Raw genomic sequence first — 12,840 nt, forward strand, 5'->3', positions numbered from 1 at the left:
CCATGTGAAAGAATCTGTGAAATACCTTATAGAAGAGAAATGTAAATTAAAACAAACTTGAGGTTTTATTTCTCACAGAGCAAGTTGGCAAAGAAATAAAGAAAGATGAAGATAATTTTTTGAGGGATTGGAGAAAGACAGACATTAATTTTTGCTAATACTGTGAGTTTGTCCAACTATTCTTGAAAACAATTTGGATTTATGCTGAGTAATTAAAATCCTTTGATCCAGAATTCCACTGGTAAGACTATTCCTGAAAGAATTGAAAAAAATTTAAAAAGATCCTAGATATACCAAGTTATTTTAGCAACAGTTTTTGTGGTAGCAAAGAGTTGGATGCCCAACAACTGGGAAAATACTAAAGAAAATATGGCACAGAATATAGTGATATATTATGATATAAGAAATTCATCATTTGACATTAATAAGGAGAATGATATATGATGAAGTATGTGTATGATGAAGAGAACTTTGGGGAAAAAAACTTATTTGGACTGATGCAAAGTATAACTAGAAGAACCAGCAAAACAGTATATATAATGACTGCAACAAGGTAAATGGAAAGTACAGCAACATATTAATAATTGAGATTGGATTGTTTTTGGACAGGTAGAGATCAAGAAGTCAGCAGCATATTGAGAGCTGCTTGGTGTGAGACAAAGACCAGAGCCAGAATATATTCTATAATATAAGCAGAGGGAAGCACATCTTGATTACAGACAAATTCTTTGTTTTTCATATAATAAACCATGGCTCTAATTGGAATAGAATTTTGATTCAGGTTACAGGAATATAAAATAGCAACTCCCCCCCCCCCATATTGACCTAGGGAGATCTATGTTTAGTTCAAACCTTTTTCATTCTCTAGGCTTGTTATAGCACCTCTCTGCACTAGTTCAGTGCCTATGAAATATTAAAATTGTCCTATCAGTAATAAACATTTTTATCTTTTTGTCTTGTGAGTATGGAGTGGTGGGCACAAATTTCTTTGTGTCACCTAATCTGCTGCTAATGTAGGTATATAGTTTGGGGTGAGGTTATAGCTACCATGTGGGGCCAGTGCTAGCACTGAAGGAGGAAGTTTGAGACCTGTCACAAGAATGGGAGAATTCACTGGGAGAATATTGAGTTGTAATGGCTGAACAGCAAGTGTGGCTGTATTAGAGACAAATTTAATTATTATAGACCACAGGGAGAATGGAATGTGACCTATTATAGGATCATAGATTATAGGAAAATAGATTTAGAACTGGAAGGGTTCCTAGAAGCTATGTAATGCAAGTCCTATTTTACAGATGAAGAAACAGTCCCAGAGAATTTGAGCAACTTGCCTAATTGCTATCCTCTAATTGGTTCATCTCATTGTACCCCTTGAGGTCATGCCATAATAACCTGACATCTACCCTCTTTTTCCTTTATGTAAAAAGAATTTACATAATCCTTGTCCCTACCTGCTTGGCAAGGTTTTGTGAGGCTCAGGTGATAGCCATAGGTACAAAAAAGGACTTTGAAAAATTAAATGCATTGTACAAATGTTGCATGTATTATCATCGGTTTTTTAAAATGTTTGAAACTGACAGGTTCCATAGGGAACAGATTACTCTTATTTTATATAATGGTTCTGTAGAGCCTCAGTCTTCTCTAAAATAGATTTGTGATAAATTAATAAATTTGGTTATATTATTTTACTGGATATAGTATTTTTGAAGGGGGTATGTGTGTATGTGTGTGTGTATATTTATATATATATACACACACATATATGTATATATATATGTGTATATATACATTCACACATATATGTGTATATGTGTATATGTATACACATACACATATATGTATATATGTGTGTATATATACATACACACATATACATATACATTTGTGTGTATGTATGTATGTATTTACCCCTGGGGGGGAACTGAAGAACCTGAAATATGTTTATAGCTTTGTCAAATGATGGCCCTGAGCATCAATATAGTAAAGCACAGTACTTGTGCTAGATGTCAGGGAGGGTTATTTTGATCTCTAGTGCCCTAGCTTGCTCTATGATCTGATTTCATTTAGAACAGGCTAATTTATTTCAATGCCAAGGTCTCTGACTTTCTTGAGGGAAAGGAAATATTGACAAATAAAGGAAACTGCATTTAGAAATCGTTTGAGAATTAAAGAACCAGAATATTTTTCTTTTTATTCAGATTGAAATTCAGGGATTTTAGTTTGCAAAGTACAAACTCATAAACAAACTAGGTTAAAAAATCTGAGCATATGGTATGCGAATGTAATGGAATACTGTTATGCTATAAGAAATGATGAACAGGCTGACTTTAGAAAAACCTGGAAAGACTTGTATGGTCTGATGCTGAGTGAAGTGAACAGAACCAAGAGAACTTTGTACACAATAACAGCCACATTGTGCGATGACTATTATTGATAAACTTAGCCCTTCTCAGCATTACAAGGATCTAAGACATCTCCAGAGGCTTCATGATGGAAAATGCTATCCACATCCAAAGTAAGAACTATGGAAGTTGAATTGCTATCATTTTTTTCTCTTCTGTTTTGTTTTGTTTCCTCTTTCTGGTGGTTCCTCCTATTAGTTTTAATATTTTACTTACAACTTCACTAATGTGAAAATATGTTTAATAGGAATGCGAATGTATAGCCTGTATCAGATTGTGCGCCATCTTGGGGAGGGTGTTGGGAAGGAAGGGGGAGAAAAAGTTTCAACTGAAAAGCACATGGAAGTGATTGTTGATAAATCAAAATAAATTAATAAAATTTAAAAAAAAATCTGAGCATTGTGGTAGTTTACCAATTAATTTAAAAATTACCTCAGCATTTCTTTTCATGACATGTAAAGAATGAAATATCACTCTTTTCATTACTCATAATTTAAAACAAAATTATCACAATGGGATAAATTTGCTTAGTCACCCCGAAATTTGTGGAAGGGAAACATCTCTCTTTTATTTTAGAGAAATATACTAAGTAAATGTATTTCTTTAATGATTCCTTTTTTTCTTAAAAAAAGAGGTACTAAAGTTTTCAAACTTTTTCATATTTTATATTTGATCACTATGAAAGAGGTCTTTCACCTTTTAGGTGCTATTTTTTTCCAACGATATATATTATATTCTCTAGCTAATGCCTAGCTGAACAAAATTATCACTGTTTAAAAAAATCTTCATATATTATATTTCTAAAAGTTAATGTACTCCTCTTAATGTAAATTTATTAGGCATAATGGTTTGGGGATTAAAACTTCACTAGAGAGTTGTCAAAATTAAATTTTGCCTCTCAGTGTATTTTTTAAATAAAATGCATAATAGCAGAACTTTGAAAAAAAGAAAAATTTACAAGAATGAAGACAAAATGAGTACAATATAAAGCAGCATATAAGATGAAATTGATTCAGAACAGTGGTTTACAATAATTGTTGGCATATTCCTCTAAGTATTGTGTCTGGAGTTTTTCCTAGTATCAATCATTTAAAGCAATTTAGGTAATCACTTTCTGGCACACCTTTCTCCAATTTTATTTACACCACTTTCCTACCTCATTGCAATGCAGTACCTTTCTGCCTTGGTACAGTAGATGCACTCTGTAATATCTATTATGGCATGGTCAAAGGATAATTTATTGTCAAATAGAAAAATAGGTCAACACTAATGTCACTTGATGATCAACCCCCAAAGTTTAATAAAACATCTTGCCAGTATGCATTCCGGGGCAGTGGTTGGTATTTTATTAGGACTACCTGGCTAGAGCAGCAGTGTAATTACTAAGCTGTCACAGTGATAAGTGGGACTAATGGTAGCCTGATGCATGTGAGTCTGCTGAGGGCTTAGAGGACTGCAAGATGGTATTATTATAAGAGTCTGCCTCTTCTGGCATATTCATGGCACCAAAGGGGGAAAAAAAAGAATGCTACAATTTAGGTTTGCATGGCCCTGCCTCATTAACATTTGACATTTCCAACAGCTGTTATTTGTGAACTAGCTCAATAATAAAAAAGATAATTATTTGGTAAAGGTGCCTAACAACTACAACTAGAAATCCGTGCATTATCAGTCCTGCCAAGTGGATCCTTCAAATGATTTTAAATTTAAGATTTCTCTATATGAAGAATAGAATTGTACTATGTATTAATTTGTCTCATCTACATACAACTTCATTTTTAAAAATTGTCACTTTCGTGCTAGAAAAGACCAGAATAAGAAATTTGTGTATGCATCAGATATAATGAGTTCAAAAAAAGGAGAAAAAAAGTATACCTTTTATTCTTTCCAATGGGGGGGGGAACTTACAAGGTGGCAGACATTGTAAAACTCTGTGAAAATGGCTTTGAAGTAAATAGGGAAACACTTGAGTGTAACTAGGACATTAATCATTCTAACTTTTCAGCTGATGTCTGACTTTCCCTGAGCACATGGATAAGAGGAATACTTTTCACACAAATTTAATGGTCAGTCTTTATTGAGATTATAGAAATTATAAGATATGGTATACTGTGTATTATGTCAATGGGGAACTCAGATGGTCAGAATCATTTTCTTGTCACAAAGTATGCTGCAGGATCTACTTTAGTAAAACTCTTTTCAAAGTCAGTAATATTTTTTTTTGCAAGGGACTGCAGCTATAGAGATGTATGAATTCAACCCAATAATAGATGCAAATCAAACAATGACATTTGGAGAAATAATAGGGAAGAGGTTTAATGATTACATTTCAATGAGGACAATTGATTATGAAAAGCTTTTGGTTTTCATTGTGTAAAATTTGATTTAGAGAGAAGGCTAGAGGCACACACCCAAGAAGAGAGATCAGATTTAAAAACAAGATGTTATTAGGTATGAAAAATTTGATCCGCACAGTGGACCAACATATACTAATCACAAAAGAAAGGCTAGGAGATGACGATTGTTTTCATAAGTCTTTGTACAGAAGATAGACAAGTCACTTTTCTTGAGGAGGGTGTATAATTCTGAGTGAAATTCTGGAAGAAGTCAGATTTTGTAATGGATGAACTAGTGACATTTCTTCTTAGGATTGTGCCTAGTGGTTTTTAAGATACCTGAAGTAGTAGTCATTATAAAACACCCACATGACTGGAGCCCATGGTTTAAAGATGGCATATAGGGCTGAAAGACAGAGATAGAGGACAGAATTAGAAGTTACAAATCACATATGGGAGAAAATACCTTTGTAAACTTGAGTGACAATATCAACCCCAGTGACTACCAAAATTAGCTGTTTGAGTCTCTAAGCAGTACTCAAAGAGCAAGTGGGATTAAAATAAGAATGCTTAAGTGAGGAGCCTGTCAGAAACAACTGTGTTTCACCTAAGGGTATTAGATGGGAAGAATGCTAGAAGGTGGAAATACTGTTATTTAAATGTATGTATATAGACAGCTATAAATAAGGAGGCTTATAGATATGTTTCATTGCTATAAAACATGCCCCAAACGAGTGTGTATATATTGACTCATATTATAGATTTAATTTGAAAGAGTGAAGGCAAATGTAGAAAAGTAAATCTGGTCCTATCACTTTTGAATTGAAAAATATTTTGTTTTTTGCTACTGCATGTCTCCTTAATTCAATTACTTTGTTCCCTAGATGCTTGAAATGTGCAGATGCCCCCTGTCAGAAGAGCTGTCCAACTAATCTAGACATCAAATCATTCATCACCAGTATCGCGAACAAGGTAGAATCAGACTTACCCTGGCAAATGAAAGTTGATAAAAGCTTTTGATGAACTGTGATTAAAATCTAGTGCTTCCCTTGTTTAAATGCAGCAAAATAAAATTCAATAGGTATTTGAAAAATGAATATTGGTTTAGTAATCATACTTTTGCTAGTTATGAAGTCACTAGTATCAAAATAGGGTGTGTATTGTGTAAATTAGTCATCATGGTTAATAAAAAAAAGCAATTTCAAAATATATGTTTAAAATAGCATTCCTTTGATGGTTCAACTATAGCAGTAACTAATTGAATTGTTGAAGATACTTTAATGTTTACCAATAACAGTGTAAAATATATAACTTTGTTTTAAAAATTTTATTCAGATTTAATCTTGGCGTATTGTATAAAAGAAATAGCTCCTCAGAGTAGTAAATAGTTTTCTTATTGAAATTCAGTTAAATTGTTTCAGCAGTGCACATACATCAGTGGTGAAATATTCATAGAACATATTATATCAATACTTTAAAATTAAAGTTTTTGGAAGTTACAAGAACTTGACTTAACATCTACCTCCCTAGCCTATTGAGAGGATCAAATGGGACAATGTTTGGAAAACACTTAGCACCATTCCTGGCACCTACTAGTCACTTCATAAGTGCTTCTTCCCTCTCCTTTTCAGAAATGAGTTCTGAGCCTTCAGCTTCTAGTATAGTGTGGAGTTTATAGTGCTTCCCTCAATTAGTGATGGATTTGTTTGATTGAATAATGAATATTGTTCATCTTTTCCATTACTGTAACTTAAAGAGGCCTTGACTGTGACTTATCATTTCATAACAGATGAAAAAGCAGGGTTACCTCCCATTTGTAGAAATTTTAAATACCAATAAAGATCTGCTAAGTCTTCTTTTAATAGACACTTAAATATTAAAACATTTATACAATATAAATCATTTAAAAATATAACAGAAGAAAAGATAAATCAATCAGCACATATGTATTAACTCTCTACTATGTGTCAAGCACTGTATTAAGAATAAAAGTTAAAAATAAGAAATGTTTTCAACTTTAAGATTTTAAAATAATGTAGCCAATTATGCATGTCTGCTGGAAATGTCATTTTGCAGGCCTGTTCTATATACTTCATCAAGTTAATCAATTATCACAGTGCAAGAAAATGAAAACATTGGCTAGAGACCAAAATTAGGCAAATCTATTTTTTTAAGTTGTGAAGTTGCCAGAAAATGTTTGAAGAAAAGTGGTCAAAGGTGGAATTCAGTATTTTACCTGAAATTGTAAATATTGTGATGCCCTTAACACCGAGTTGAGAAGATGCTACTTTGCAGTTGTCAAATATTAATTGATAAGTGAGAGAATGCTTCTGTCTCTGTTGTGGTGACTCAGTATTTCCATGAAAATATATGAAGAAGAAACAAGATTAACTCTTGGATTTCTATTCTGTTCAATATCACACAGTATATTAGTTATGCTAGAAAAATAGGAGCCTTAGAGAAACAACATATGAAAATGCAATGATCATTGGTTGTAGGTTCAGAGGATCTGGCCTCAAAGACTGTGTAGGGCACTGTTTATGTGATCCTGGGCAAGGGTGTTTATCTCCTGAAGCCTCAGTTTCCTCACCTATAACATGAAGGTCCTAAACCAGAGGTGGGGAACTTGTGGCCTCAAGGCCCTCTAGTTCCTCAACTGCAGCCCTTTGCTTGAACCCAAATTTCACAGACCAAATGCCCTTAATGAAAGAATTTGTTCTGTAATACTTGGACTCGGGCAAAAGGCTGCACCCAAGAACTTAGAAGGCCACATGTGACCACAATACCACAGGTTCCCCACTGTTGTTAAACTAAGACCTCTTCTGAGATCCTTTTTAGTTCTGAATTTATTATCTTCTTCATGTAAAGATTGCACAAGAAACAGAAAGGGAGAAGTGATCATCCTTTGAAATTTTTGAAATGTCAAAATATATTCAGACTCATTTCTATTTTAGTATAGCTTAAAATTTTTTTGCATTAATCTTGTCCACTTTTTCTCACTATTTCAATTGTAACACTACACTTGGCTATTCATTTAAACAGGTTTCCTTATAAATACAGGAAACTTAGAGATGGACATATTGCAAATTTATTCTTTTGTCAGGTATTTAAGGGAGTCTATTGAAAGTAGTATGTTTTGTTGAAAAACTACTGTAGCAATCATAAAAGGTCAAGGATTCTTGTTCTTGAAAGCCTGCAGCTTTTTAGATATTTACAGGCTGTGTACAATGTAGGCTGTTCCATATTGCTCTGCCAGTGGACCTCAACTCAGGAGGGGGGTTCTTTCTAGGTTGAGAGGGTAATTGAATCACCAGGCTCATTGAGCCTTGGGCCTCTTTGAGAAAAGGATGTCACTTGAGCTGTATTGTGTTAGGCTCCTGTGATTCAGGAGAGTTTAGACCAATACTTCCATTCTTTCTTTTCTTACAAACTGGATTACAGATTTAGTTTCCAAAGGTACAATCTATTCCTTTGTACCTCCTCAGTCAGTTTTTCTCTGTTTAGCTCAAACTGGCTGTTGTTTGCAATTGTATCTCTCAATTGGAAATACACCTTTAGATTCATCAAACTGTGAATACTAGGTCATGTTTCTGTTTTCTTTTTCCTTTAAAAAAAAACAAATACCCTACCTTATATGAGAACTCACATACCTTGTCTATAAGTAGATGAAAATATTTTAAAAAAAGAAACCTATTAGTATACTTCAATATTAAAAATTCCTTTGAAATATTTTTTTCTGATCTTGAAACATGTTTCACTCAAATGTAAAACTTCTGAATTACAATCATTATTTTTTTGGTGCACATACAGACTTTGCAGAGTAGTTTTAATGTCAACAGATAAATTGGTTGTATTCATTTATATTTTTCTATAAAGTAACGAAAAAATGTACATGATCTGGGAGAATGGCCACATCAGGCCATCAGACCAAATTTTTTACCCAGATTCAGACCTGGAATGTAAGCTAAGTCCTGGTACCAAAGAGTCAGATGATCTTGGACAAATTTCCTAACTTACCTGAGCCTTAGTTTCTTAATGTTTAAGTGAGAAGTTTTGTTGAGGGAGCTGTGGGTGTTTTTACCCAGAGTAAAGAAGGCTTAATGGAGGGACATAATGGTCATTAGTCAGTCAACAAGCCTTTGAGAATCCTCACCATGTACCAGTCCATCTTCAAATCCCTAAAGAGCTGACACATTGCCCTTGTTGCTCTTATGGAAGAATTAGGGGCAATGTAAAGAAAAAAAGCTTGTTAATTATAACTGCCAATAAATGAAATTGGTTAACTTAGCAGATACATGCATTCATACCACTTCACACAAATAATATTAAAACCCATAGCTCAAAGGAGTTTTTTTTCCCACCAAGGGGCCCAATTCTAGAATCATGGGGACTTGGTTCAGTCTTAGAGGAACCTGACTTCTGTGAGAATTCTTCTGGAATTTAATGGTTTCTTATGGCTCCATCCTTGACCCTGTTGGGGGATTAAAAGCAAGTCTTTTAAAGCTTAGATTTGGCTCCTGTCTAGAGCTTTCCCAAGAGGAATTAACAGAGTTTCTTGTAGAAAGGTACTTGATGTCAAAATAGATTGACAATTATTAAAAGACATGTTTAAAGTACAAAAGTACAAAAGACTCATTGGTGCATAATATCAAATTTTAAAACATTAAATTGTAAAACATGACTCTTTATAGATTTCCAAGTAGTTGATTGAACTTAAAACCTTAAAAAAAGTACTTTATAAGACTTCTGAACTGGCATTTCATTTTGACCTTGGATATGAACTGTCCAAGGAACTTACTTCAGGTCTGTACGTCTGACAAGCAATCCAGGGCATGACTTGGGTTCATTGATTTGGAGGTAGCCATCTACTCTGAGATGTTTTAAGAGGTTACTTTCTGCTTTCGTGAAGTTGAAACCTAAGCTAGAAATAAAAATACCAAGATAGTTGTTTACAACTTTACCTGGATTTAGGAAAGCACAAAGCCAAAATAAAAGGGGGAGTCACAATGACTTGAGGATCAGTCTCAGATTTGCCTGGACAGTATATCTCCTCACTGTTGTATGTAAGCATATGCCTTAGCTCTTGAGGGAGGGGAAAGGGAAGAAATGGTTCCCACTCCTGTTCTAAGTCCAAGGGAGAGAGCAACAAATCCTAGTATCTTCAACATACAGCAAGAGAGAGGGTGCGAGGGGACAGGGTCATTCCTTCTAAAGTCTACTTTTCCTGGCTGAATGAACAATACCCTGTGATGCAGACCACCTGTCCCCTGTTTGTTGTCAAGGAGACCAAGGTGTTCCTAAGGTATTTCTTCATCATGACAAAGTACAAGTCCATGGGAACCTTTAGGGATTGCTGTGGAATCCCGGAACATAAGTGCTTCATTAATGCCTCAGAAGTAGCCCGTGGTCTGGGAGGTTGGGGCAGGGCTCACTTGTTCCTACCCATTGTAATACATATATGCATACATATACATGCATATACGTACAACCCCACAATATAATATTTTTCTATCTAATATTGGCAGTATGAATTAGAACAAACCAAAAGATGGAAGTCTCATGGTCATAGAGTTGTAGTCATAAAATATTTTAGTTGAATTTGAGTTGGCTAGGGATGTTATATATTTTTTGAAAAATAACTAGAAAATGTAAATTATATATGCAGTATATTATATATGTATATATATACACAGACACACACATATATACACATAGACACACATATTTATAGGCAACACTTAGTAGAGGAGGTATTATTTGAATTGGGGTTTTAAAATGGGCATCAATTCAATAGCAAACAATGCGAGGGGGCATTACTGGCAGGATACTACCTCTATCCCTACCAGAATTATTAATACAAAGTAGATCATCTGCATAGAACTGATGAAAGAACCCATGGGAGATAATGAAACTACCAAGAGATGTAGTATTAAAGGAGGAAGAGAGCCAAGGACAATGCCTTGGAGGATACTCAAAGGTAGTTGGTGTGGATGAAGATCCAGAAAATGAGACTGAGAAGTAGCTGTCACACAGGCAGGAGAAGAACCAAAAGAAAATTGTGCCCCAATAGCTTAGAAGGAGAGAATATCCCAGAGCAATGTTATTGACAGTGACGAAGGCTTCAGAAAGGTCAAGAAGAATAAGGAAGCCTAATACTTACAAGGGAATCAACTGGAGATAGGTATTTATTTAAGGGAATACATTAGGATGGCAGTAGAAACAACAAAATATTTGGAGCCAGAAGACCTGGAATCAAGTCAGAGCTCCAAAATTAACTATAACATATAAGTTGATAGGTAAGATAATAAGTTCTGTTTCTGACAAGCTGAATTTGAAGCAGCTTGAAGGTAAAGATATCCTATAGGCTGCTAACAAATCATATCTTGTGAAATTATTTTTAACCTGTGTAAGATATAATTATCCCTATTTTTATATTTATCCTGATTAAATTTCATTTTACTAGAGTAAGTTTAGTGTTCTAGCTTGTCCACATTTTTTTTTAATGCTCACTCTCTAATCCAGGGAATTAGCTCTCCTTCCATTTTTCTCTCATTTGCAAATTTGATAAACAAGCCAAGTCAATGAGAATAATACTAAAGTTCAAAGTCCATACTCAGATTGCTGATACACTCCAGGGGAGATTTTCTATATTGCCAGTGAGTCATTAATGTCTACTCTTTGAGTCTGTCATTTTTAAGGTCAAAGGCTTTGCGTCAAAATAAAAGCTAGGTTGTTATCAGAGGACTAGCCTACCTATATCTGAATGGACACATTAAGAGCATGGCCCCTGGGTCGTGGATTTTTTTTAAATCATACAATTGAAAGACCAAGTCAAAGATGAATTTCCACATTGAAGAAATGACCAATTGATGATGTATTGAGACGGAAGTGTTATGGTCAAAATAATGTGTTATGATTAGGAATGGCTTTATGAAGACATATGAGCTGAGTTTTGAAGGAATTTCAAAAAGAACAGGTGGGAAGAAAGACATTCTAGATCCTATGAAAAGCATGAGCCAAGATAAGAAAGTAAGAAAGTGTGAGATGTTTGTAGGGGATAGAAACATTTTGGGTTGAAGCTCATCATATATGAAAGTTTTGTTTTTGGTGAGGCCAGACTGTAAAGGAATTTGAAAGACTTCAGATATTAGTTAACATGTTGTTGTTGTTGTTTTTGAGTAGGGAAGTTCCTTGATAAGAGGAATACATTAGAGAAAATTAATATGCCATTGATACGTATGAGAAATTTGAGAGTTGTTTTTTCTGTCCTTCACAACCAAGTGTGATGATATTATCATTTGATTACTGTTTACTTCCTGTTCTGCTATTCAGGTGTAATCTGTGGAATTCATACATGTCTTTTTAAGACATAATTTTACTTTATTTTACTTCTTGTCAACTAATAAGCATTTATTTCCTCTCCCTCTTACTTCCTCTTCTCCATAAAAAAAGAAGAAGAAAAATAACACTTGTAAGAAAAAACAGATAATCAAGCTAAACAAATTCTAGCATTGGCCATATCCAAAATAATGTATCTCATGCATTATGAGTCTATCACTTGTTAGGAAGTGTGATTCTGGATTTCTCCCTTTGAGAACAGCCTGTTCATATCCTTTGACCATTAATGGGGGAATGATTTTTATTTTTATGAATTTGAATCAGTTTCTCATGTATCTTGGAAATGAGACTTTTATGAAAGACATTTAACATGAACATTTTGCTCTACCCTCAACTCCAAAGTAATGGTTTTCTTTCTAATATTGACTATATTAGTTTTGTTTGTGAATGAATTTTTTTTAAAATTTTCATTTACATCGTTATTCATTTTGTGTATTGTTTTCTTGGCTCTGCCTGCTTCATTCTGCATCATTTCATGTAGCTCTTTCTTTGCTCCTCTGTATTCATTCTATTTATCATTTCCTACAGCAGAGTAGTATTCCATTACATTCATGTACTGCAGTTTAGCCATTTTCCATCTGATGGGCATCTACTTTATTTCCAATTCATTGCTACCACAAAAGGTGTTGCAAGAAATATTTTTCTGCATATGAGGACTTTCTTCTTATCAATGGTTTCCTTGGGATGTAAGCCTAATAACAGAA

The 12,840-nt window shown here is 34.1% G+C and overlaps 1 protein-coding gene across 3 annotated transcripts in view; it reads left to right on the forward strand.

Moving 5' to 3' along the window:
* Positions 1-12,840, forward strand: part of DPYD (dihydropyrimidine dehydrogenase) — a 1,011,926-nt gene that overhangs the window by 251,755 nt on the left and 747,331 nt on the right. For all 3 annotated transcript variants that reach the window (XM_020999593.2, XM_078155001.1, XM_078155002.1), the window contains exon 4: positions 5,623-5,710. In XM_020999593.2, the coding sequence (XP_020855252.1) occupies positions 5,623-5,710 (88 nt within the window). The remainder of the gene's footprint in view (positions 1-5,622; positions 5,711-12,840) is intronic.

Source organism: Phascolarctos cinereus, unplaced genomic scaffold, assembly GCF_003287225.1.
Source record: "Phascolarctos cinereus isolate Bilbo 61053 unplaced genomic scaffold, phaCin_HiC Scaffold_5;HRSCAF=322, whole genome shotgun sequence".
Classification (NCBI taxonomy): Eukaryota; Metazoa; Chordata; class Mammalia; order Diprotodontia; family Phascolarctidae; genus Phascolarctos; species Phascolarctos cinereus.